The 26,307-nt window shown below is 60.1% G+C and overlaps 1 protein-coding gene across 4 annotated transcripts; it reads right to left on the bottom strand.

Annotated features, from left to right (window-relative positions):
• Window positions 1–5,962: 5,962 nt before the first annotated feature.
• On the bottom strand, window positions 5,963–24,801 carry ASIC1 (acid sensing ion channel subunit 1). Of its 4 annotated transcripts, XM_065654433.1 has the most exons (14): window positions 24,437–24,798; window positions 23,197–23,392; window positions 22,858–22,889; window positions 21,556–21,560; window positions 19,674–19,694; window positions 8,285–8,470; window positions 7,694–7,821; window positions 7,350–7,500; window positions 7,202–7,258; window positions 6,968–7,121; window positions 6,791–6,882; window positions 6,500–6,579; window positions 6,284–6,388; window positions 5,963–6,067 (listed from the first exon to the last, which is right to left on the bottom strand). In XM_065654433.1, exons 1-14 carry the CDS (start codon window positions 24,796–24,798, stop codon window positions 5,963–5,965), a joined length of 1,674 nt encoding a protein of 557 aa, XP_065510505.1. The 4 variants fall into 4 exon arrangements, with proteins under 4 accessions (XP_065510505.1, XP_065510506.1, XP_065510502.1 ...); XM_065654434.1 differs by lacking the exons at window positions 19,674–19,694; window positions 21,556–21,560; window positions 22,858–22,889 and having other exon boundaries at window positions 8,285–8,435; window positions 24,437–24,801; XM_065654430.1 differs by lacking the exons at window positions 19,674–19,694; window positions 21,556–21,560; window positions 22,858–22,889 and having other exon boundaries at window positions 6,500–6,648; window positions 6,755–6,882; window positions 8,285–8,435.
• Window positions 24,802–26,307: the final 1,506 nt, after the last annotated feature.

Genomic DNA, 26,307 nt, shown 5'->3' with positions numbered 1-26,307 from the left:
AAACCCCAATGCAAACCCCCCCTGCACCCCAAAGTCCTCTCTGCACCCCAAGCTCAACAGTTTCTTCCTCATGTCCAGCCCGAACCTCCCTCCTTTAGTTTAAAACCATCACTCCTTGTCTTATCGCGACAGGCCCTGCTCAAAAGTCTGTCCCCATTCTTCTGCTAGGGCCGGGTCCTGGGGGTGCAGGGTCTGTGTGAGTTGCTTTTGGGGGTGCAGGGACCTGTGGACAACGTTCATGGGGAGCCTGGGGGGATGCAAAGGCCATGGGGAGGTGGGGAGTCCTGCGGGCGTTGGGAACACGGTGGGCTGCAGTCCTGTGCTCACCGGGCCACAACTGCAGCATTTGCGGGTATAAAAATGTGCCTTTTGTAGGAGATGCTGGTCCTGAGGCCTCCTCTGCTCCAGGATGTGCTGGGGAAGGGGCTTCGCCTGCCCTGGGATGGAGACCTGGCAGAAACACCTCCCGCCAGAACCGCCGTCCTTAACATCAAAAGAAATAACCTTTTGGGGGCACAAATGGACGTGAGTGGAGTCAGTTTGCTCAGGTTTAGGCTGAGCACCCAGGAAGAGGATTCCTGTCTCCCTTGACAGTGACTTGGGTTGCTACAGCAAGCACTATGTTAGAATTAAAGGCCACTTTCTGCAAGTATTAGCATTAGATTTGCTGTTGCCCGGAGCACTGACCCTTGGAGAGAAAAAGGGACACAAATCCAGCCAGCATTAATCCATGAGCAGCCACACCACAAGTATTAGTTAAGCAATTAATGACCATCATGGGTCCTTTTGGAGGCTGTCCTGAGGAGTGAGTGGCATTGGTGACTGAGCAAAGAAGTGGGGATGTGTTGGCACCTTTTCTGCCAGATACAGCAGTTCCTATCCCTGATGAAAAACACAAAGCTTTGAGCGCGGCCGTTAACTGTTGTCTCAGCATCCATGTGTCCGTGCAGTTAATTTAATGCCACCTCCGACAGGCTTGGCGCCCGGCAGCCTGATGAAATATTCATGGGAAGGAAAAGCAGTGGAACTTATCTGCTCTGTATTGTTCAGATGCAACTTGGACTGAGACTGAAAGCCTGGCAGGAGCTTTTGGGCAGGCGGGCAAGCTACTTGGCTCCGGGGGGGACACACAGAGTGCGGTGCGGTGACAGACAGCAAGGGCTGACCTGAGAAGTGGGGAGAGGGAGGTGAGACCTGAGGAGCTGCTCAGCTTGTGCAGGGTGCAGGTGAGTGACAGGGTCCGGAGAGACCCCGCATCACTGGAGAGCAGCCCTGCGGAGATTTGGGGTGTTGGGGGTGACAGATGGGACATGAGCCGGCAACGTGCGCTGGCACCCGGATCAGTCGTACCCTGGGCCGCATCCCCAGCCCCTTGGGCAGCAGGTGGAGGGAGGGGATTGTCCCCTCTGCCCCGCTCTGGTGAGACCCCCCGGGCACCGCATCCAGCTCTGGGGTCCTGAGCACAGGACAGACCTGGACCTGTTGGAGAGGGGCCAGAGGAGCCCCAGAAATGACCCGAGGCTGGAACAGCTCTGCTGGGAGGAGCGGCTGAGAGAGTTGGGCTGTTCAGCTGGAGAAGAGAAGCTCCGGGGAGACCTTAGTGCGGCCTTTCCGGACTTAAAAGGGGCCTAAAGAAAGATGGGGACAGACTTTTGAGCAGGGCCTGTTGTGATAGGACAAGGGGTGATGATTTTCAACTAAAGGAGGGAAGATTTAGACCAGGTAATAAGGACGAAATTGTTGGCCCTGAGGGTGGTGAGAGCCTGGCCCAGGTTGGCCAGAGAGGTGGTGGCTGAACCATCCCTGGAGACATCCCAGGCCAGGCTGGACGGGGCTCTGAGCACCCTGAGCTGGTGCAGATGTCCCTGCTCATGGCACGGGGGGCACTGGGGGAGCTGGGACGGTCTCTTCAACGCAAATTATTCCATGATTCTATGAGAGCGACCCCAGGACTCTGTCCCCAGGGATGTTCTCTGACCCGTCCTCTTTGTCCCCTCGTACCAGCTGCATTTTGCAAGAAACACAGGCATAAAATAACCCCAGTTTCCCTGGCACAGTGTCTCCTTACACTTGTCCTTTCTCCTTTCCTCTGCCCTGAGCGTTTGCTTGCTTCACTCCTCCCAGTGGAAATGGTTTGTGAAACGCTACCCCGTGCACCTTCATTCTCCTGCACCTGCAGCTCCGCTGAAACCTCCTTCCCCACCCAGTGCGGCTCTGGCTCCAGGCAGCCCAACAGCATCCAGGACTGTGTAATTATATCTCAGTGCCTGTTTCTGCTGGCAGCGTTAGCAGTAAGCAAGTGGTATCTGGGAATTATTGCCAGGGAGAAGAGGTGATGCTATCTCTGCCGTGGTTCTGTGCGCGTTGCATGATGAATCCTCGCTCTGTAGGGTTTCAGCAGCCGCACGATCCGCACGGTAAACACAGCGCCGTGCAAGCAGGTGCTTCCCAGCATCTCGAGCTGAGGTGTATCACACCCCGTCCTCACGTGGATCGTCAGAGATGCTTCCTGTGAAATGTAATTAACTCCTTGTCTTGTGCACAGCGTGAGTCTCACACCACCGAGTGACAGACGTGGATGTACACATGCTGCCTGCACGGCACACATAGAACCATAGAATCATTTTGGTTGGAAGAGACCCTTAAGATCACGAGTCCAACCATAACCTTAATCTAGCACTAAACCGTGTCCCTAAGAGCCTCATCTCTGTCTGTCCAACCCCTCCAGGGATGGTGACTCCAGCACTGCCCTGGGCAGCCTGTTCCAATGCCCGACAGCCCTTTGGGGAAGAAATTGTTCCCCAGATCCAACCTCAACCTCCCCTGGCGCAACTTGAGCCTGAAAATGTGCAGCTTTTCCACTTCATATGCCAGAGCTGCTCCCACTGGTGTCCTGTCCGGCTTCCTCACGGGAACCGCACGGGCTGCGCATCCTTTGGGGCACAGACACCTCCCCGGCCGCCTGTTCCAGGCTTGCAAACCGGCAGCAGAAACCTCGGCCGCGTCGCTGCCGTGCGAGGCTGCGACAGATGGAGGGGGTGACCCGCTCCCAGCACAGCCCGGCAGGTTAATGGGGAGCTGTGGAAGAGATTAGAGCTTGCAGAGCTGGGGTCACCGCCTGCCCCCTGCAACGGGAGCTGCTGCGGATGGAGGGAGCGGACACCATCAGCTGCTCTGGCTACTCACAGTGCCTGTGCGCAATTAATTTAGGTTCATTAACTCCCTTCTGGGCTCAGCTATATTATCTTGTTCCTACTCAAAGCCCACCCTGTGGCCTTTGCAGCACCAGCTCTGGCAGGGAAGGACCAGAATAGCAGTCAGACCCTTCTGCTTTAAATGCAAAACACTCGTCTGCCATTTCCAGGAGCAACAGGGACATGGCCAGAGCCAAGTGACCAGCGGGAGTTTGGCATTTCAGTATTCCCTCCCCACTCACTATTATTCAGCCTCCATGGGGTCCCGAGGGCTTTTTTGGATGCCCAGCGTTGGATCTAGCGGGTTACTTTTGCTCTTTTGTAGCTGGGAAATTTTAGGGCACAAAAGCGTGTTTACAGACGGTGTGTGCTACAACTGCTACTAGCTCAGTTAAATTAAAACCAGGTGATGTTCAAGCCGGTGACTCGTTTCTGCTGAATCTCACGTGTCTGTCCCAAACCACAGAGGCGTTCAGACATAAGCAGCCGTGCGGATGTTCGTTCTCCTCCCTCTGCTTGAGATCAAAAACCAGCTCCCACCCTCCAGCCCTGAAATGTTCCTTTAACGTGACTCTGTTCCCCATTCGCTCGGATGTTGCTGGATTCAAGTGCACATTTAGAGACAGGGCTGGAAGTCTGGAGTGAAGCTTTATCCTCCCCCCTTCCTTTCGCTCTTGGCTCCGGGATTTCAGCAAAACCTTCAAGAACACCCCGGGCTGACGCCGTCCCCACCTGTACCTCCTTGGGGAGCATTTCCAGCAGCTCAGCGAGAGAGAAAGGCTCAGCGTTCAGGAGTTTATATCATTCTTTATATCACCGTTAAGAGTAGCAGGTATTGATGTACAATGCATCTGTCATCTTATTGTGCTTCCTATGAAAATGTGTGTACATAGTACAGATACCAGAGAGAATTCAACACTTTATACACTTGAAGGCATTCAGAGATCAGTAACAGAAAAAAAAAATGGCACGAGAACAAGGCCTAAATGCTTCTAGATGGGTATCTACACTGGTATGATGCATATATAGAGAGATATATATATATGTACACATATATATATAGTCATATATATTATATATAAGAAATATAAAATGCGGATGACATAATAGAAACAAACGAAGAAGTGTATGCTTCAACAGGTGAGCGTCAAGGTCAAATCCCAGCCCCATCTTTAAAAGCTTTAATGGGAAAGAGAAAGGAAGAAAATAAATAAATGAAACGCAATGAAACATTAGGAAAAATCCATAAGAAAATTTATGGATGTGGCCGACCCGTTATCTTTGGGTGATCGCTGGATACAAAGGACTGACCCCCAGTTCCTAATTTTGGTCAGGAAGCAAATAATAATAACAATAATAATAATAATGACAATAATAAAACAAAACCCGCCGTTTAGAAATAATAATTACTAAAAAGACTTATTGCAAAAGCTCTTAAAGATAAGTAGCACTTCGGCCCTGGGAGGGCTCTGGCTTGACGTGTGGGGCCTGGGGGGCTGGGGCCGAGGGGGCCAATTTCCACTGACCCCAGAGCGAAATGTCGGGGCGCTTGCGGGCCCGGGGGGCACAGACTGGGCTGGTGCCGGACCCCGGGCAGGTCCCTGCGTGGCGGGGAGGGGACGGTGACAGGAGGAGCAGCGGCCGACCCGGGGCAGGAGCCGGTGGATGGTGCCTGGGGGCAGCTGCTGGTTCGGCGGGGGGTTCAGCGGCGGGGAGCCTGCGGCCCCGTGGACCAGAGCACCCTGTGCCATGGGGCGTCCCTCAACCTCCCAACCCTTTTGGGGTTGGGGCTCCTGTGGCGAAGCGGAGCCACGGGGCTGTCCCTTGTGGTGCCCCTGGCCGAGCTGGGCGGGTGGCTGCAGCCAAATTAGGGGCCCGGAGCTTTCCTTCCACCTTTCTCCCCGAGAATGGCTGTTTTTGGGGGCCGCACGGGGAACCCCAGGTTCCCTGGGGACAGAGGGGCTACGGAGCAGGGCTGGCGCTGGCCAGGAGCCCAGGAGAGGGGCAGGGAGACCAACCATCGCCCAACCCGACACAGGTTAGGGACGGTGCCCGGGTCAGGGGTCTTCAGTGCCACCCCCGGCTGGGTCCCCGTGGGGCTCCCAGCGAGCTCGGGGGGCAGGGTGCCGAGGAAGACGTTTTGGAGAGGCGGAGGTGCCCCGTCCTCGTGCGCGTGGAGCGGCCAGGAGTGCCCAGGTGAGGGTGGGCCGTGGGCCACCGCGGCGCCAAGGGACAGCGAGGCTCTCCTGGGACCACCGGGGACGCGCCACGGGGCTCCTCAGCGATCCAGGGTCCCAGCAAGCGCCGGCCAAGGCTCTGGAGCAGGATAGGCATGGAGACAATGGACAGACAGACGGACAGGGCTGTGGATGGAGACTCTGCGGCCGAACGGCTGCTTCTTCTTGGCTTCTGGGTTTCTAGTTAAAAAGGCCGAGGGGAGCCGAGGGGGGGGACAGGGCAGGCCCGTGCCCCAGCCCGCTGTGCGTGTCGCTCCCCGCGCCGCGGGGACGGCCGGGCCGGAGCGTCCTCGAGTCTCTGAAGTCGCGGGGCAGGCGCCGAGCAGCTGCCGCGGGGGCCACGCGCCGGGTTCGAGCGTGAACCGACCCGGCCCGACCGCCTGCCCCGCAATCCGAGGCCGTCGCTCTTGTCCGTGTCCCACCGTGGCAAGGAGCAATGTCCCCTAGATATGTCTCTCCGCTGGCGCTGGCAGGGAGAAGGGCAGCTCTCCGGAGGGCTTTGGTAGCTCAGGTTGTACATCCAGACGTCGGTTAGCAGGTGAAGTCCTCAAAGGTGCCCCGGGCCGGGTGGTGAGGTAGGATGTTGGCTGCGTACGTCATGCCTGCCGGGTGGCCCCGTATGCTTTCGCAAGGGTTCTGCGGGGCAGAAGGTGGACGGGGTGCTGGGGGCATCGGTTCCACCCAGACCCGCGCAGGGACCGCGTCCTGGCTCCCCACAGCATCCCCGTCCGGTACCTCCGCTCCTGTCCCAGGTGGTCCCCAAAACAGTGACCCCCACCCCATGGCACATCTGTGGCAGCGTCCGGGCTGCGTGTGGGGACCAGCAGCTCCCGTGACATGCCCGGCACTTACGTGGCGTTTCACGTCGTCCATGCTCAGCGCGACGCCCTTGTCCGTGTTGTTCCTCTTGTGGTTCTTGTGGCACTTGCCTCGCCGGCACAGCCGGTGCTTTATCACCTGCCAGAACCAGATTTCAGCTCCACGGGGGCTCATGGGCTCTACCCCACGTCCCACACAAGCGTTTCGGTGCTCCAGGACAACCTGGGCCCCCTGAGCAGAGACACTCACCTCGTAGGCGTAGTCAAACAGCTCCAGTACTGTGAGGATACTGGCCCCAATGAACAGCCCCATCTGCCCCCCAATGTCACCTGCAGAGGAGAGGGGATTGGGGGTCAGGTCTGGTGTCTGGTGGCAGAGGGAGCAGAGAACGGGCAGAACTCATCACCGCTGTGACCAGTCCCTGAGGCGCCCCGCTCTCGGGATCAGGGACGTGGTGCACGGGGACAACATGAGACCAATTTGTTGGAGATGCCAACCAAGTGCTGCCATGGGGTCCCCAGCACGGCCAGCAACGCTCACCCAGCAAGCCGGCCACCTCGTATGCCTTCTTCTGCTCGATCGTCTCGTAGTTCAGGGCTTCAAAGAAGATATCCAGCACCAGGATGTTCTCCCTGCACAGGACATGAGCGGTGTCAGGCTGAGGTTTGGGAAGGAGAGACAAGATGCTGCCCCATCCCTGTGGCCGCAGCGCATTACCCGATGTACTGCTCCGACTTGTTGTACTTCTTGGCCAGGTACTTGGCGGAGGCTTTGCTGGGGATCTTCACCATGGAGAGCTCTTTGGCGTAGCGGGTGACATTGCAGGGCATCTCGCAGACGCAGTACTCATTGTCCTTCTCCACCAGGAAATCTGTGCAGGCAGAAACGGAGATGGAGAGATGGACAAACCCAACACCTACCGCTGGGTACTCCGGGGCCGGGCAGCCTCACCTAAGGCAGGATCCGCACACTCCTTGTACTGCTCCGGGGTGCAGTAAGGGGCATCGCCTGCGGGAGAGACAAAGCCGGTGTTCCCGGTGGGCCAGCGCCGGTGGGCTGAGCGTGGAGGGGACGGGAGCCGGCGGTGCGCGGGGCTCACCGGGCATGTGCACCATGCGGCAGTTGCAGTTCTCCACCAGGTAGCGGGTCTCGCAGTCGATGCGGCAGGCGGTGATGCTGTAGGTGTCGTAAAACTCCGAGTCGCCCGCCGAAGCCTTGCAGTCGCCCCAGGGAGGCGGCAGGTAGATGAGCTGGGAGGGGGCAGAAGCCAGGATTGAGGAGAGCAGCCCCCCGGCACCCTCGCTGCGTCGGTCCCCAGGGCTGGGTCCCCCTCTCCATCCCACATGGGGTGGAGGGCACGGGGAGGAGGCTCCGTGTCCCACAGCAGGTCTGGCCCACAGCCCGGAGAGGGAGGGCACCCCCCGGCCTCCCCTCGGCCCCTACCCGCTGCTCCTGGCAGGACACGAAAGTCTGGAAACCGGGGGCCACCCCGAAGCCCAGCTGGTCAATGAGCGGCGGCTCGTCCTGGCTGTGGATCTGCACCTTGATCCCGGCTTCGAACGAGGTCTCGTCTGCGGCACAGGGAAGCGGGGTGAGCACGGGGCTGTACAGAGCCCTGCTGCAAGCAGGACCCAAACCTCTCCTGTCTCCCACCCTTCCCCTAGTGAATTCATTCCCGTGTCCGTCCATCCATCCATCCATCTATCCATCCATCCATTTGCTACCTCGTGTCCTTGTCCCCTCTGACCCTCCCGCTCCAGCACCCGGGGAGAGTGGCAGGGAAAGCATTTGCCTCTATTTATAAACAAGTGGTGGCTGCCTGTCTAAACCGATGGGGAGTTGCCATGGCGAAGAGCAAAGACAAGGAGGAAAAAGGGAAGAAAAGGACCCGAAGTGATGAGAAATGGAAGGAGGGAAGAGGAGAGAGCCTGGGAGATGTGGACCCATGGGGTGGGGAGCTGGGAAGGGGCTGGGAAGCACCCGGGAGCCAGTGGCCAAGGGGATTGCGGGACAGCTGCTGGGGTGCTGGCTCACCTGTTTCCCCCCACACCGGCAGGTATTCATCCTGCTGAATGTCCAGCATGATCTCCAGGCCGTTACCGGTGCCCCCCTTCATGGTGATGAGCCGGGGCTTCCCGTCCTGCCCCGCGTTGAAGGTGTAGCACTTCCCGTAGCGCGTGAAGACCTGCGGAGAGGACACGGGGCTGAGGCTGGGACCCTCTGCCAGCACCAAACTGCTGCCAGGACCATGGCATGGAGCAGGGACGGCATCGTCACCTCCAGACACAGCCATCCCCAGCCTGGGGGATGATCTGACCCTGGCTGCTGCCCTGTGGGGTGTCTCTCGCTGTTGGAACTGTCCGTCTTTGCCCCGGTAGAGGAGGAGACGTCCCCCACCAAGGTGATGGGCACAGGAACGGTGCTGACTCAGAGACACTTTGCAGGTTTATGGCACCTCAACCCCACAGGCCTCACGGCAGTCCCAACCTCCCAAGACAGTGCTCAGCCCTGCACCCACACCAGCGCCTGCCCCAAGCCCTTCCCAGCCCTGCAGAGGATGGGGCTGGCCAGGATCCTGAAACCCCGTCCCTCCTCGGCCGTTCCAGCCAACACCTCCAGCAGCCGGCACATCTCCAGGCCGCTGAGCTGCTGCCAGACTGTCTGCCGAGTGTGTGGTGCCCCATGGGCGGTGGTGACACCGGGACGGAGGTGCTGGCCACCTCCTCAAACACAGCCCTGGGGCTGCTCTCTGTGTCCCACCAGCAGGTCCCTGCAGCCGGCGCCGTCCCCATCTCCAGCGAGATACTCAGGCGCCGGCGGATGGGGCTGAAATATCAGCCTGTCGCTGAGCGAACTGGCAAAGACAGCATCGACCACCGTGCCGGATCCAGCACGGTGCGGCCGGAGCTGCTCCTGCCGCCCAGCCATCCCGGGGCTACTCACCGCCGCAAAGTCGCCGGGGCCGCAGCGCTCACCCCGGTAGCTGCAGCTCAGCAGCATGTCCTCCAGCTGGTGGCAAGTGCGGTTAAAAAACCCATACAAATTTAGGGGCTCGTCCTCATCCCCGGGGCCAGGCTGGGCTGGGGAAAAGCCCAGCTCCATCCCGGGCTCGTAGTCGACCAGGGGAGCCAGGTAGAGCAGGTCCTCATGGCTGAGCTGCGAGACCCGCACACGGTTGATGTTGCAGAAGGTGACGGCGGCGAAGGTCATCTCGGGGCTCTCCTCCTCGCTGAGCAGCGTGACGTGGTGGTACTCCAGGTAGTAGACGATGCGATCGGCCACCTGGTAGAGGAAGACGGAGAGGGAGAGGAGGAAGGCCACCGCCCAGAGCGCCTGCCGAGCGCCCAGGCTGCCCTCCACGAAGATGTGGCTCAGCCCGTGCAGGGTGCAGCTGCTGGCAAAGGCCACGAAGTCTGTGGCTGCTGCCCCTGTGTTTTCTTCCTCCTCTTCATCCTCCTCCTGCCCGTACAGGAACTCGTCTGCTCTGTTCTCTCCCCTCCCGGTGGTCTCGGCGTCTCTTGGTCCTTCCTCGCTGGAGAAGGAGATGGTGCAGAATATCTGGAGGGGCATTGTCCAGCGTGGGGGTCCTGGCTCCGGTTTGGGGGTCCCAGCTCCGGTGTGGGGGTCCTGAGCCCCTCCCTGCCACAGCCTGGGGGTCTGCGACGGTGAGTCTGTGCGTTGGGGTGTGGGGAAAAGGGGCTGAGGGAGAGCAGGGAAGGAGCAAGGGGCAAGTTCAGGGAAGAGAAACGAAGAAGGGAAAAGGAGCGAGAGGCAAGCAGGAGCGAGGAACAGAGGGATGCTCAGTGGGGATGGCGAGAGGAGGGTATTTCAGGAGCAGGAGGAGAGGAGGAGCGAGGGGCGGTTCTGCAGGCTCCCTGGGTCCCCTGGGACCAGCCGGCTGTGGCTGCAGGATGGAGCAGAGACACACCGGCTCCAGAGGCACCAACGTTCCAGGAGCTCCCAGTGCTGCCCGGGGACCCAAGGGACCACCACCTCCGGCAAACACAATTTGCACGAGTGTGTGCACAAGTGTGCGCGCAGCCCCCGGCGTGCTGCCCACCCGCATCTTCCATCCTCGCTGCAGGGCTGCATGGCCCTGGCAGCCTGACCGGCTGCTCCGGCCAGGCCCTCCCTGCCGGGCTCTGGGCTGTTTCCGCAGCCGCCATATGCCGGGCTTGCCGGGCTCGACACGCTCTTCATTGGGACAGCCAGAGCCAGAGGTTTTCCCAAAATGCCCGTGACACCGTCGTGCTGCAGCGCCCACCTGGGTCGTGCCGGGGGGGTGGAAGGATGCTGTGGTGTCCCCAAGCTCTCGTGGTTCTCCTCCAGACCTGGTGGCACCCGTCCCCGCAGGCTCGTCTTCCTGTGCCGCGGGGCAGCAGCGTGTGCGCAGGGACACCCGGTGAAGGCGATGTCCTGTCCCGAGCGGTGCCATGTCCTGAGTGGTGCCATGTCCCAAGGGGTGTCCTGTCCCAAGCGGTGTGGTGTCCCAAGCGGTGCCACGTCCCAAGGGGTGTCCTGTCCCAAGCGGTGCGGTGTCCCAAGCGATGCCATGTCCCAAGGGCTGTCATGTCCCAAGCGGTGCGGTGTCCCAGGCGATGCCATGTCCCAAGGGCTGTCATGTCCCAAGCGGTGCGGTGTCCCAGGCGATGCCATGTCCCAAGGGCTGTCATGTCCCAAGCGGTGTGGTGTCCCAAGCGGTGCCATGTCCCAAGGGCTGTCATGTCCCAAGCGGTGTGGTGTCCCAAGCGGTGCCATGTCCCAAGGGCTGTCATGTCCCAAGCGGTGCGGTGTCCCAGGCGATGCCATGTCCCAAGGGCTGTCATGTCCCAAGCGGTGCGGTGTCCCAAGCGGTGCCATGTCCCAAGGGCTGTCATGTCCCAAGCGGTGCGATGTCCCGAGTGGTACCACGTCCCAAGGGCTGTCACGTCCCAAGCAGTGCGATGTCCCGAGTGGTGCCAGGTCCTGAGTCATGCGAAGTCCCAAGTGGTGCCACATCCTGAGTGGTGCCAGGTCCATCCTCCTCCAAGCCGGAGCTGGTTTTGGCAGGATTTGGGCGCTGCCGTGGTTCATGCGATGACTCCTCAGGGTGTGTCATCTCACGCTCCGGATCCCCAGGGGAGATGGGGAGCCATGACTTCCCCGAGGACGGTGTCCAGGCCTCATGCCCGAGCCGGCTGGGGGTCGCAGGGAGGCAGCGCGGGTGCTGGGCGGTGGGACGGAGCTGGTGGCCGGGCTGGCTGCTGGAGCAAAGGCTTCTCCTCCCTGCAGCCCTGCAGCAGCATGGCCCCTGCTTGTGGTTTGCTATTTTCCTGCGCTCAGCACTTCATAAAAGCATCCGATGCGACCACAGAACAATCTCCAGCCCCATCCCGGCACCGCAGCCGCCATCGCCGGCCCAAGGGGAAGGGGAGCATCTAAATACGGCAGCGCCTCAATGCGCGGGAGCTGGGTGGGGGGTTTTGCTGATGCCCGGGTGCGATGAGCACCCCCAGCCCGCCGGCTGGGCTGCGGTGCCTCCTTCCCCGGTCCCCAGGCACATCGCAGCTCGTGGATACGGGCACCACCAAACCAGGCGGACAAATGCAACCAGGAAACCTGTACAAATCTGATCTGATACTGGTGCAAAATTATCTGATCTTCCCAAGCAAGTGATGTCAGTGTAACAGGCAGGGCGTGTGCTGGGGATCCCTGCCAGGGCAGGCTCAGCCAGGACAATGAGAGGTTACGACCGATGATGTGACAGCAGGTTGTCCCCCAAGGTTCTGTCCTGGGGCTCCTAAAGCTCAATATTCTCAATGTGGCCCTTGTGCAAGAGGGACAGTGGCAGTTGCCACAAAGCTGTGGATGCTGTCAGCACCTGGGAGAAAAGGTGGGTGACCTTGGGGATGAGTGCCAGAGCCACAGGATGAAATTTCATAAAGCCGAGAGCAAGGTCGTGCCTTTTGGGAGGAACCCAGAGAGTCTGAGCTGGAAACTCATCCTGGAAAATGGGGCCAGGGAGGTGGATTGGGGAGCCCCCATGTCATGGGGGAGATGGTGTCATGGAGGGAGGGGATCGTCCCCTCTGCCCCGCTCTGGTGAGACCCCCCGGGCACCGCGTCCAGCTCTGGGGTCCTGAGCACAGGACAGACCTGGACCTGTTGGAGAGGGGCCAGAGGAGCCCCAGAAATGACCCGAGGCTGGAACAGCTCTGCTGGGAGGAACGGCTGAGAGAGTTGGGCTGTTCAGCTGGAGAAGAGAAGCTCCGGGGAGACCTTAGTGCGGCCTTTCCGGACTTAAAAGGGGCCTAAAGAAAGATGGGGACAGACTTTTGAGCAGGGCGTGTTGTGATAGGACAAGGGGTGATGGTTTTAAACTAAAAGAGGGGAGATTCAGACTGGATAAAAGGAAGTTGTTGGCCCTGAGGGTGGGGAGAGCCTGGCCCAGGTTGGCCAGAGAGGTGGTGGCTGAACCATCCCTGGAGACATCCCAGGCCAGGCTGGACGGGGCTCTGAGCACCCTGAGCTGGTGCAGATGTCCCTGCTCATGGCAGGGGGGGCACTGGGGGAGCTGGGAAGGGCCCTTCAACCCAAACCCTTCTGTGATTCTGTGATCCTATGACCAGATCACATCCCAGCCCTTTGTCTTTGATAGAAATGAGGTGCAGCTGCACTGTGGGCAGCTCTGGGCTATAAAGGCATCAGGGCTTCACCTGGGATGGGATTTTGGGATATTGGGCTGGTTCAGCCCTGGGGGAACAAGCTGGGAGAAAACTGGGCTGGTCATACACGGACTGGTGCTGGAGGTTGCTGCTCTTGGCAGGAGTGAGCAGCTGGGGTCGGGTGGGATTCCTGGCATTCCCCAGCTTTGGGGCTGGGAGTTTCTGTGTAATGTCTGTAGGAGGGAGAAGAGAAGAAAAATGAAAAGGAGCCTGAAGGGGTTTGTTTAGCTGCCCAGGGAGTCCCTGATGGTGTGAGCAAGGGGCTGAGCTGATCCCACAGCGGGGGGAGGTTTAATGTGTCTTCTCGGGACCAATTGCTGCAGGGAGAGGGAGATGCTGTAATGAAAACACTCCATCATCAGCTGGGGCCATTAACCTGCCTCGTTCAGCTTAAGCAGCTTGCGGAGCGTGCTGGGGCTGGTTCCCAGCAGCGGGAGGACCAACGCTGCCCCGGCTCCGGTTACCACCGCCTGTCCCTGAGCTGACACCGGAGCCAGGGTGAAGGTGACTGGGTAGAGCCGCAGCCAGGAGCACGGTGGCACCGGCCCTCGGGAGCATGTCCTGACTCCCCAGTTGGGGACAAGCCATGGCCGTGTCCCCACGTTGCGGGCAGGGGGGTGCTGTCCTGGTTTATGCAAGTTTTGGAGATGCTGGAGGAGTCCTCGGGCTCGTTCCAGCTCCTCCCTCGCCAGGAGTTATTTTTACTCTCTCTCAGGTAAAGCTTTGGCGGGGGAGAGGGACGGGGGATGCTATAATTAGCTGTGACATCAGCCCCCGTGGCGGCGCGTGTTGGGATGATGCCGCCGCACCCCGACCCACCGCTTAGGACCAGGGATGCTCGATGGCCCCCAGTGCTGCAGCCAGGGATGCGGGATGGTGGAAGGAGCCTGGTTTTTCCTGGCTCCCGAATAGCGTTTGGCCGCTGTCCCGGGGCGGTTCGGCCCCGCTCGCTGCTCTGCAGCTCATCACCGGCCTGGGAAAGGAGGTTCCCCGGAGCGGGGGAGCACAGGGGCGGCGGGAGGGGGATTTGACGGCAGCAACAGCACATTTCACAGCCTGTCACGCTTTAATGGCAGAGGAGATCAAAGCCGGGATGGAGTTATTCATAGAGATAAACCAATCCCCGAGGAGGCGAGGAGAAAACAACATTGCAAGCTCTGTTATCCCAGCCCAGCCCCGGGGAGGCTGTCACAGAAAGAGCCCCGGGAGCTGGACCCGCTTGGTTTTGTCACTGGGCACTGCCCATCCCCGCCAAGCCGCCTGTATCATCCCTGGGGTGCCCGGAGCAAGTGGTGGGGAGGGATGAGATGGGTGCAACTGGGAGCAGGATTTGGGGGATGGATGTTTGATGGGCACCGCACAGCCAGGTGCCTTGCATCAGGGGGGAGAAAAATGAGGTTTGCGATGTGCCCTGGCTCGCGAGGGTGCTCTGCGGCTCCCGGAGCTGCCAAGGTGTTGGTGGTGGTACCTGCCCTGGGCAGGATGAGCCACTTTGGGACAGCTCTGCAGTGCAGGTCCCTCCCCACCCCGGGCGAGGGGCAGAGCCGGGGCAGCCGAGCGAGGTGGGATTGCCCGGGTGCCGGGATCGCTGCCGGGACTAATCCTGCTGCCCCTTATCAGATGCTGCCACCTTGCCTCCGCTCGCTCCGTTGGCCAAGCCAGCCACAGCTTGTGTTATCCGGCCCTTTATCCCTCAGATTAGACGCTTCACAGTGGATTAGCATGTCACATTCTAATGCAGAAAAATTGATGATTAAAAAGGAGTTTTTCCTCTGTATTATTCCCCACCTCCGCCTCCTCTCCACCCCATCCCTGCGGGCCTGGGTAGCTCAGCCCCAGCCATGGGGAGCAGCGATGCTGCGGCGCTGGGTGATGCAGGAGCCCCATCCCTGTTCACACGGGAAACCGAATATCTCTTTTTGGGACTGTGCAGGGCTGGTGTGCTCCGTCCCAGCTGCTCTTGGTGGAGGGGTCCCTGGGGCATCCCGTCCCCCTTATCGGCTGCAGCCCCGGCATCTGCAGCACAGGACTTTAATAAAAAGCACATTATGGTGAGTAATGTGCTAAGTGGACTTCATTATGGGCCTGGGGCCTCCCTGGCTTCCCTTGTTCCATATGATTTCGTATCAGCCGAGCCTTATCTCCTCTCCAAATGCTTCCATTTAAACTCCATTAATCTTTCAAAGCTTCCCTGGGCCAGCGCTGCCCAGCCGGGTGCTGCGGCTGCTACTCCGGGTGCAGGGGCCACCTGCAGCCCCGCTGGTTCGGGGTCTCTGCGGGGTTCAGCCAGGACCCCCTGCAGCCCCCAGGCCATCGAGGATGTACCTGCAGCCGAGCCCTTCGTTGTGCATCCGCTGCTGTGGCTCCCACAGCCGCCTTCTCCTTCTTGCTGGGGATCTATTTACGCTCTTATAATTCAAACAGTTTGTAATGCATAGAGCTTTCCGGGTGGTTTACCTGTCGTGATGTCCCCTCGTGCCATGGAGGTGTCACTAGGACCACACCGGCTCCTGCCCCGCCGGGATGTGGGGGATGCTGCTGAGGGGCCGCTAATTCCGGGGCAGCCGGGATTATTCTGTACCAACGCTTACCCCGATGCCTTTCTGTGTTTCCCGCAGATCACAAATTACCCATAAGCAGGTTGCAATTTTTTCCGACATCCTTCACAATTGCTTAGATGGTTTGTGCAAGCAGATTCAAGCTGACGGTTTTATTGGTGGGGGGAAAAAAAAAATTGTATTCCTATCTGGTTTTCTTGCTGCCTTTGCTTGCTCTGGCTCTGCACGCATCACGGTTTTCAAATCTAATCTAATCCAAGCAGGGTGGTTACGTGGCCCCAGCGTGTTGCTGCTCTGGATGGGTCTCCCCGTCGCTTTATTGGGCTTTGGTGCTGCTGGAGAGGAAGGAGAAGGGGCTTAAAATCCCCGATAAGCCGGAGAGTGGGAGGGAAGCCCCCTGCCCCAGCGCCATCCCATGCTCTGTCTCTGTCCTTGTGGTAAAAGCCGGGATGCAAACGCACCAAACCCTTCATGCAGCAGAAAAAAAGCCTCAAAAAAAAAAAAAAAAAAAAAAAGGTTATAATATCCAAGTGTCGAGGCCTGTATAAATAAATAAGACGGTGAGAAGCTTCTTGAGTCACGGTTGTTTCGGGAATTGCAGTGATGCTGCACAGAGAGCCCCGGCTCCGGCCAGGATCTCTGCAGGCGATAAAACAACGGCGTCTATTAAACGCCAGATAAATTAAAACTGAGGCAAAAGGCCTCGAGACAGTTAACTTCCCAGATCTCCCTGTGGTGATCTCTGCCTCCTGTGCAGCTCCACAACCTCGGGGACCTGGCCCCTCCACCCCGGCTGCTCCCTGCTTGACACGGCGGCAGAGACGGAAAATGGCACTAGGGGGTTTCCTGGGTGGATTCTTCCAAATACCCCCGGTTGGAGAAGGTGCTGTGTGCCTGGCTGCTGCTCAGCTGGGGTTTGGATAAACACTACAGGGAGATTAAAGAGGACGAATTTGGAAAATTCCCACATGCTGGTGGTGGTTGGGGGCTGGTGTCGGCAGAGTACATGTGCCCAAGGTACCCAGCTGGGACATCCTTTCCTCAATCGCAGCCGGAGAGCGCTCAAAAGCCTCCTCATCTCTTCCAGCAGCCACAGATGCCATTAAACTGTACTAATGATAATTAATAATTCATTTGTTAATGATTCTTTATGTGCAAAGGCATTGCAAGAGGAGTAGGAATGGCCTGAGGTGCATCTGAGCTGCTCTGAGTTCTTGGCGTGACACCTCTGGGTGTGCAAAGTGCTCCGGGTGTGCACGGTGCATCTGGGTGTGCAAAGTGCTCCAGGTGTGCAAAGTGCTCCAGGTGTAAACGGTGTGTCCAGGTGTGCACAGCTCGGGGTGCGCTGCCGTGCACCGTGGCTCTGTGCACGCTGCTGGGGTTGGACATCACCCCTGGGCCAGGCCAGGGACTAAATGACCCCTGGGGGCACCTGGTGTTGCTCCTGCGTGTCCTTCTCTCTCCTTTCCTAATCGCCTGCTCGGGTGGGAGCGATGTTGCTCAGAGCTTCGAGGTTCCAGGCGCTAAATGATTTACCTGCTCCGTTGCAGAGCTGCTAATGAAGCGGCTGCGAGGCAGAGGCACGCGTCGGCCTCCCGCTGTGCCCGGCGCCGATGTCCTCAGCCCACTTATTCCTGACCCGTTTCTGCTCCAGCCTGGCCGAGGTGGTGGCAGGTCTGGTGGCGTTGCTCCCGCGCGGGAACGGCACCGGGGCCGCACCGCAGCATCGCTGTCCCGCTGCAAAATGAGCATGAAATACATCCGTCTTCGGATGCGAGTTGCTGTCTCTGTGTTGGTGTCAGCATGGGGTGAATGGAGCCACAAGCAGCTGAGGGATCCCCAATGCTCCTGCCTGCACCCCGCGGGTGGCCGTGGCTGGAAAAGCTGGATGAGACTGGGGAAAGGACGCAGCTGCGGAGCAACGCTCGCCAGCGTCTCTGCTCCGCACCTGAGGGCTAAATGCCTCACGGCTGCTTTCTGCATGATTTGCTTTGAGCAAAACACCGTGATACTTGACAGGCTCTGAGCTGCCGATGGAGTCAGGGTGATCCCAACCTGCCGTGTTTCCCCGGAGAGCTGAGTCCCCACCAGCAAACGGCTGCGGTCCCATCAGCAACTGCTCCTCTGCTCCATCACCTCCAATTATTTTGCACCAGGCAGCCCATGTCCCACTGGGTTTGCTTCGTTTGTCTGGAAAATGATGCAGCCTTTGGAGTCAAATGATGCTGCTGTTTGACAGCAGAAAGAGGCCGATGTGGAGGGTGAGCCTGGCCAGGAGTTTGCGGATAATACAGGTGAAGATGGGCCCTGGGGAGAAGGGCTGGGATGCTAGAGGTGGATCGCTGCTCAGAAATAACGGATACACGCGAGCAGTTTCAAACACTTATAAGTTATTTAGGAACCCATGTGCCACTTTAAAAAGTGATTTACATAAATCACTTGAATGTCTTACAGAATTTGTAAATGCGCCAGCCCTATCAGGCACTGCAGTGGGAACTGCCACGGCTCGGTGTGCCATGGGGACCAGCCCCAAACCAGAAAGACAACACTTTTTGGGGCCAGCAGCCGGCCCTGCCACCCACGCCTGGTCCCCAAGTTGTTTTTCCAGAGCCAACTGGGCCCATGCGGTTTGTTTATTAACTGCCTAAAGCTCCAGGAAATATCTGGGTATCAGTAATTCCCGCGCCCGGTCTCTCCAGCTGTGTTGGAGATGCTTTTCACTCCGGCTCTATGATTATCCACTAACGCTGCACAGCAGGAGAGCTCTGCTCGCCGCGGCGCTGCCGGGCTCGCGACGGCCATGGGGGGCCATGGGCTGGACGCCTGGGGCTCCCCACGGGTGCTGGGGTTCCCAGGGGGCTGGGGGTCGCGGTAGAGCAGGGAGACCAGGAGCATCCCCTGGTTGAGAACCCTGAGAGCAGCAGTCTGAGGGTGCCCCATTGCACCCCTCCCATGGGTGCTGGAGAACAGCCCGGCACCCACCAGCGGGGCAGGTCTGAATGACGCAAGGGTTGTTTTTCAGGGGAGAATCTGGGGGGGCAGGAGCTGAGCCCAAACGCGACCAGCTGGAGTGAGGTGGGCTGGGGGCTGAGCAGGGAGCTCGGGGTGCAGAGAGGATTTGGGGGTGCAGGGGGGGTTCGCATTGGGGTTTAGCAGGGTACAGGGAGCACAGCGGGGTGCAGAGGGGCACAGCACGATCTGGGGGGATTCAGTGGGGTTCCCCAAGGTGCAGTGGTGTTCAAGGGGCAGTGGAGAGGCTCAGCGGGTGCAACGGGGTGATGTGGGGTACAGCACAATGCTGCTGGATCCATCCATCCATGATGACCCGAGGCTGGAACAGCTCTGCTGGGAGGAGCAGCTGAGGGAGTTGGGGTGTTCAGCTGGAGAAGAGAAGCTCCGGGGAGACCTTAGTGTGGCCTTTCCGGACTTAAAAGGGGCCTAAAGAAAGACGGGGACAGACTTTTGAGCAGGGCCTGTTGCGATAGGACAAGGGGTGATGGTTTTCAACTAAAAGAGGGGAGATTCAGGCTGGATAAAAGGAAATTGTTGGCCCTGAGGGTGGTGAGAGCCTGGCCCAGGTTGGCCAGAGAGGTGGTGGCTGAACCATCCCTGGAGACATCCCAGGCCAGGCTGGACGGGGCTCTGAGCACCCTGAGCTGGTGCAGATGTCCCTGCTTGTGGCAGGCGGGGCACTGGGGGAGCTGGGATGGTCCCTTCAACCCAAACCATTCTGTGTTTCTACGATTCTATGACCTCCATCCCAGCAGCTCCTGCATTGCTCCGGCACTGGGAGGAAGGAGGTGAGGAGGACTGTGGTCAGGGTTTGCCAGGGTCACTCCGGACCATTCCTGTTCCCTCCCTTGCTCTTTCTCTGCGTACTCGGTATTTCCAGGGCAGAGGCTGCAGAATCCAATGCAAAAGTCAGCGGCATGATCTCCATGTCAAACTCAATTCTCTCCAGTGCCAGCTCAGCCCTGGAGCCTCATGGAAATGGTCCAGAGGTCTTAATCCTCCGTGGTTTATCGCGAATGTCCCGTGCGCAGCGCCCCAGGGCTCCCAGCTCAGCCTCCTGCCTGGAGCAGGATGGTGACGAGGAGCTGGGGACGTGACCCTCCCCGGGGACGGGCTCGCAGGGTGTGTGAATGAAAAGCTGCAAAGGGACGTTGCACCGTGCCAGGCACGGCTGCTCGCGTCACCCCCGGCTGCTCTGACCCCCAAAAAGAGCTGCCACAAGCACAGGGCACCATCCTAACGTTTAGTGCTGGTTTTACATGGGGCAGCCCCAGTTCTCACCCCATGGGTCATACTGGAGTGTGGAGGGGAAGCTTCTCCTCTGGTTTCTCCTTTTTCCCTGGGATGGAAAGAAAATTAATGGGGTGTAGCACCCAGAGGCAAGATTCCTGGGCTTTCCCTGGCTGGACGAGGAGTGGATCCTTGGGGAGCGAGCAGGGCTGTGGGAGGAGAGGAGACGCAAGCTGGGAGCTGGCAGGGCCGCGCGTTACCGCAGAGAAGCGAGGGCTCGAACTTATAAATAATGAAGTAGCAAAGCATGAAACATCGATCTCCGCTGCTAATAAGCATATCGAGGAGCGCGGTCCCGAAACGGAGGTGACAGGGAGGGTGATTCCCCCTGTCATGCAAAGGGGACCTGGGCAGCTGCCTTCTGCCCATCCCATGTGTGTTCCTTAGGGGATGAGGCTCTGGGGACAGCCCTGGTGACAGTGACATCCTCAGCCTATGTCCCTCAGGGCTGGAAAGGCGGTGCCTTGAGGGGGGTCAGGACTTGCCCCTCAGCCTGGTGTTTCTCCCTCTGGGCTTTAAGGCTGTGTCAGGATTTAGAGGCTGGGGTGAAGAGATGGCTACATATCCCCGGGCATCCTTGTCCCCCACTCCCTGCCGTACATCCTCCTCCCTGTGCATCCCCCTCCCTGCGCATCCCCCTCCCTGTGCATTCTCCTCCCCGTGTGTTCCCTTCCCTGTGCATCCTCCTCCCCGTGCATCCCCTTCCCTGTGCATCCCCTTCCCTGTGCATCCTCCTCCCCGTGCGTTCCCTTCCCTGTGCATCCCCTTCCCTGTGCATCCCCTTCCCCGTGCATCCTCCTCCCTGTGCATTCCCTTCCCTGTGCATCCCCTTCCCTGTGCATCCCCTTCCCTGTGCATCCTCCTCCCTGTGCATCCTTCTCCCTGTCCTGGACGGATGCAGAGGGGGAATTTGGTGGCTGCCAGACACCCCCTGGTGCAGGAGGGGCTGTGAGGAGCCAGGGCAGAGCCGGGCTGGGCCAAGTGTTTCCCCCCGGCTCTTCTGAGAGGGTTCAGTCCCCGATACGGGATGAGTCCAAGCCCGCTCAGCTCCACCTCTGTCCTTAGAACATCCCTGCATGTTTAACAGACGTGGAGATGAGGTTCTTAAGGACATGGTTTAGAGGTGGACTGGGCAGTGTTGGGTTAACGGTTGGACTCAATGATCTTAAAGGTCTTTTCTAAGCAAAATGACTCTCTGATTCTCTGATCCTGCACACGGCTGCTGCTGGGAGCACCCAGCCTTGGGGTGCACCAGCCAGGGGGTGGAGATGGAGGGGGATGAACAACGCCAGGGACGCCCTGATGTGGCCTGGTGATGATGCGGGATGAAAGAGGAGGTGGGACGCGGGCAGGAGGCAGCTCCTGCCACCTCATTGCCACCCCGGATATTTCGGTTCCGGCAGCCCCTCATTTGCATTTGCCGCGTCTCCCCCCAAGCCCTCATTTCTGCCGGGGACCGATAACGCGGCAGCCGCGGCATGTCGGGCGGCAGAGCCACGGTCCTTCCCGTCGCCTCCTGCGCCGGCCAGCATCAGCATGCAGCCAGCATCGCCCGGGCGGCCGCTCGGCCCCCGCTGTCCCCATCGGCCCCCGCTGTCCCCACCGGCCCCCAGCTGTCGCACTGAAGTTAAACGGCTGCAAAGGGGACGGGCGCAGGGAGAGGACCGACACGCATCCCTGCATGCAGGCAGCTCCCCCCAGCCTGGGGGGTCTGGGCAACCCCAAAACCTCTCTCCACACACAGCATCTCTGAATCAGCAGGAAGAGAGCAGCAGCGCTGGCTGCAAAACCACCCGCTCGGGCGTCTTGCTAGGGTGGACGGTGCAAAGGGCTTCCCGAAATGCAGCGGTGAACGTGGCCCCTGCTCCCTGGCGCGGGGCGGTGGGACCCCCGCGGGGGCGGCGCGGGCGGGGGGACAAGGGTTCACCGCTGGGTGACGGTCCCCAGCACCCACCAGGCTTGGCCGGTGCCACCGGGCCCAGGGCAGCACCGAGCGCAGCGCAGGCTGGTCTGAGTTGGGAGGAGGGAGCAGCGAGGCGGCGGGAATTGACCTGTCAAACGACCCCTCAAAAAGCTTCTGTGAACCCTGAGACCCCCGCAGGGCCAGGGCAAAGGTTTCCTAAACTGCTCCGTGGATCCCCCGTGTCGGCGGCACCGTCCCAGCCCTAAGCACAGATCTGCCTGCACAAGGCTGCAAGGGAAACCCAAAGAGTAACAGAAATACAGCACAGAGCCAGCTTGTTCTAATCAAATCTATTAAATCATCCCAACCTGCTCGCAAGGAATAATCCAGGCAGGAATAACAAACCAGCTGCGAGGTTATTTTGCCTTTGCTGGTTGGAGGGCATGTGGAAAGCAGGGTGTTTGGACCCTGATGGATGGAGGGATGAGGATGAAGGGATTTGGTGCTGGGATGAGGGTCCCTGAGGACGTTTCGGCGCAGAAAACACAACTGTGCACTGAGAAGAGCCCAGTATCGAATCTGGACGGTGGCCACGCACAGGCTGGGACCCGCTCACCAGCCCCACCGGAGAAGATCCAGCTTCCCCCGGCTGCAACTTGCCTCCATTTAACAAATAAAACGCCTGACGGTTGACAACACAGAGCTGCTCTATGTGAAGAGCCCATCAAAGGAACTTAATGCAGATGATTAAAATCACCCGAATTGTGCTGGGACCTGGGCAGCAGCTCCATGGACACCCAGCTGGTGCCTTGGCTTTGTCCTCGCTCCATGGGGGATGCCAGCAGGATGTCCCCAGGACAGGGACCCCGAACACTACAGAGCCGCGCGCTTCACACCGAAGCCACCTTGCAAACAGCCACCCCGGCTGCCGAATTTATTAGGCAGCACCCGAATAGCCGGCACTGTGTAATCCCCAGCTGGACGGGGGAGCGGCAGCCGCGGCGGGATAAAGGCTTTATTGTGCTGGCTCCATGCACCAGCGCAAGACACAACCTCCGTGGTGGGGCTCGACGCTGCGCCGTGCCACCGGGACCTGCTGTCCCCAGGGGATCGTGGGGCTCCCTCGGGACCCACTGGCCACCGCCGCGGCTCTCTCTGCTTTTCCACTGGTGCCTCCTCACCGCGCAGCCGTTTCCAGCACGAGGTTTCCAGCCCAACATGCATGACCGTGCTTTGCAGAGCCCAAGCGATCCCATGGAGCTTCGCCCATGTGGGAGCACCCTGGGCAGCTGCACCAACCAGCACCTGCTCCTGGGGAGCACCGGGACCTCTAAAACCAGCAGCATCACCTGGCAACCCCTTAATAAAGCTGACACTGGTCCTTTCTGAGCTGAAAGGAGGCAGCAGTGGCTACGGACAGACAAACGCCCTCCTCGCAGGGGGATTTGGGGTGTCGGGCTGGGGCTGCGGGGGCACTCACCACTTTGAAGTCTTCGGGGGCACATTGCTCCCCGCGGAAGAAGCAGGACAGCAGCATCTCCCGGATGTCATGGCCAGCTCGGTCATAAAACTCCAGCATGTTAAAAGGTTTGGGCTTGAAGTTTCGGAAGTTCGCCTTGTCCTGCAGGATTTCCAGCTGCTTCTCATCGGCGGTCTGGGTGTCCGGGATCTCGTATCTTAGGGGAAAGGGCAAGGAGAGGATCAGGCCTGACCATAGTGGTTGCTCCCGCTGGTGAAAGTCACTTGGGCTTCACATGAGCTACTTCTGCCCTGACCCCAGTGTGGGCTCGGCAAAGTCCCAGGCACTTTGCACGTGGCATTTTCCGAGCTTTTCACAGGACAAAGTGGCCCAGAGGCACGTGAGAGGTGGTAGGAGGATGGGTGAGGAGGAGAAGCTGGGCAGTGGCCACGTACCAAACCCATCCCACCAAGGAGCTGCTACAGCCACCAGGATGGGATGGGGATGGTGGGGATGGGTGGGATGGGATGGGATGGGGTGGGGATGGATGGGATGGGATGGGATGGGATGGGGTGGGGTGGGGTGGGGTGGGGATGGGTGGGATGGGATGGGATGGGATGGGGTGGGGATGGATGGGATGGGATGGGATGGGATGGGGTGGGGTGGGGATGGATGAGATGGAATGGGATGGGATGGGCAGGGCAGACGAGGAGCTTCCCCAAGAACCCTGTGACTGCAGGGTCCCATGGCTCGTGGGATGGCACTGATCTCTGGTCCTGGCGTGGGTGTGGGTGACACTCAGTGGCCTCACCTGCTGGCACCCCTGGCCTCGCTGTATGTGCCAAGCACCCAGGATGCGGTGCTGGAGCTGTGCGTGCTGGATCTGCCCACAAGCATCCCAGGGTCACCCAGGCCTTGCTGCATGTGCCGTGCACCCAGGACAGGAGCCACACATGCCACAGCGATCCAGGACAGCTCCAGCGTGGAAGCCACATGCCCAGGAGCTAGCAGGACCTGGTGGCTCCTCGCTCTCGGCTGTCGGCGGTGCCGCACAGCGGCCGCATCCAGCTGCAGAGCTGAACTAACTCAGGATCTGCTTCCTCGCGGAGAATAAGGAGATGCCGCCCACGCAGTCATGGAGTGCACGTCTCTGCTGCTCGCTGCCCCGCGTGGCGTGGGGCTGGCAAGGCGGCTGGGGCCACACGCGGTGGCCTGCACACGGAGATGTCACCTAGGGCCACCTCAGAGCACCGGCACCCACCTGTTATTGAGCAGGGCGAGGAGCTCGCCGGCGTGGTACAGGTCGTTCTTGGTCACCCGGCTGAAACGGAACTCGTTGAGGTTGCAGAAGGTGACGGCGGGGAAGGTGAGCCTGGTGGCCGCCACCTCGTCCAGCTTGGTGACGTGGGGGTAGAGGAAGTAGTACTGGATGCGGTTGGTGCAGACGAGGGCGAGCAGCGCCAGCGAGCCCAGGAAACACAGCGCCCAGACCACGCGCTTCAGCGACAGCCGCTCGTACGAGAAGATGTGCGAGAGCCCGTGCAGGGTGGAGCTGCTGGCGAAGGCCTGGATGCTCACCGGGTGCCCGCTGTCCACCTCCTCCTCGTCCACCTTCAGGTCCATCATGGTCCGCGCCGGCACCCCGGGGTGGCCACTCTGCCGAGGAGGGAGCCCATGGGTGCCCGGTGCCGCGGCAGTTTCGAGGGTGCTGGCACTGCCCGGCCCGTGACGCCCCTGCACGGGGCGCTGGGGACATCCCCAGCTGCTCTTGCGTGGGGCAGATGCTTTGCCGCGCCCTGCTCTTCGCCCCAAACCTATATATATATATACACACACATAGATGTGTATATATATCTCTCTATATTTATTTATTTGGGTGCAGCCTTTTGCATTTCCTCCCCTCCCACCTCATCTCTGCCCTCCCCATCACACGGCAGGACCGACGTGCCGAGCCCCCCCCAGCAGCCCACCACATCCACCCTTTCCACCGTCCCCCCTCCCCGGTCCCCCCTCCGCCTCCCCCGAATGGCACCAGCGCATCCACAAATAGATGAAGGAATCGAAGATGCAAACCTGGGCTCAGGGCCGGAGCTCCGTGTCTTCTGCTCCGCGTTACCGCTGCGACGCGGGTGCCGGGGCTGGGACGAGCCTCCCTCCACCTCTCGCTGCTGGGTGGGAAGATGATGGGAGCGGGAGCCGTGCGAGCACGGAGGGTGTGAAGAGGCACCGAGCTCGGCAGGCGAATCGGAAAAGAAGAGGGTGAATAAAAATAGCCTCGGCGGTACCTTGGTGCAAGCGTGGGATGCGCTGGGGCCTCGCTCAGCGCCGTGCGGGGGGACCGAAGGCGACCATCGGCAGGGAGGAGGCAGCTGCCGGGTGCCGGGAGGAAAGAGGGGGAGAAGGGAGGCGAGCGGGAGGCTGCGTCCCTGCCAAACACATGGATACCTCCCCCCGGGGCTATCTGCGAGCTGGTGATTTCTTCAGATGCATAATCCGCATGAAGTCATTGTCTGTGCGCTGGTGGGGCCGGAGGGATGCTGCAGGCCGGTGGGCAGTGAGGAGGAGGAAGAGAAGGAGGAGGAGGAGGAGGAGGAGGAAGAGGAGGAGGAGGAGGAGCAGGGCGCTCAGCGATTGCAGGCTGCTGGCAGGGGCTGTTGGTGCTGCTGGCGTGTGCATGTGGGTAACGTGTGTGTGCGTGTGCCGCTCCCATCCCCCCGCGCCGCCAGCGATGCTCGGGCTCCTCGCTCCGCTGGAGCCCCCCCAAACAGCCCTGACCCCGCTCTCCCTGCCACAGCCTCTGCTGCCCTCACAGGCTGCACCCATGGGTGGCCCCAGCACCGGGACAGGCGCTCGGACACGCTTGGGCTGGTCCTTTTGTGGCGAACTGCAGCTGCGTGCCTTCCAGCCCTGTCTGGCCAGGACACCGCGGTCCCTCGAGTGTCTGTCCTGGGCGCAGCCCCGCTCCTCGCTGCAGCGCGATCCGCAGCACGATGCTCGCCACAATGGGGACGAGACCCTGCCAGAGGCGCTGGGCTCCTGCCACTGCCCCGCTCGGGACGTGCTGCTCCTGTCCCAGCGATTTGCTTTCTGGCACATATAGAGTCATCAGGAAGGTGCCGTGGTCCCTAGGGT

Source organism: Caloenas nicobarica, chromosome 33, assembly GCF_036013445.1.
Source record: "Caloenas nicobarica isolate bCalNic1 chromosome 33, bCalNic1.hap1, whole genome shotgun sequence".
NCBI classification, from domain to species: domain Eukaryota; kingdom Metazoa; phylum Chordata; class Aves; order Columbiformes; family Columbidae; genus Caloenas; species Caloenas nicobarica.
The sequence above is the reverse complement of the archived record's forward strand: the minus strand, read 5'-3'. Positions and strand labels throughout refer to the sequence as shown.

Bases quoted from the DNA above. Each gene is read 5' to 3' on its own strand.
- ASIC1 (XM_065654430.1), bottom strand. From the start codon at position 24,798: ATGGACCTGAAGGTGGACGAGGAGGAGGTGGACAGCGGGCACCCGGTG. The intron at 7,259-7,349 runs GTGAGCCCCGCG...TCTCTCCCGCAG, and splicing joins CCGCATGGTGCACATGCCCG to GCGATGCCCCTTACTGCACC. The intron at 6,389-6,499 runs GTGAGTGTCTCT...TGGTTCTGGCAG, and splicing joins TGTTTGACTACGCCTACGAG to GTGATAAAGCACCGGCTGTG.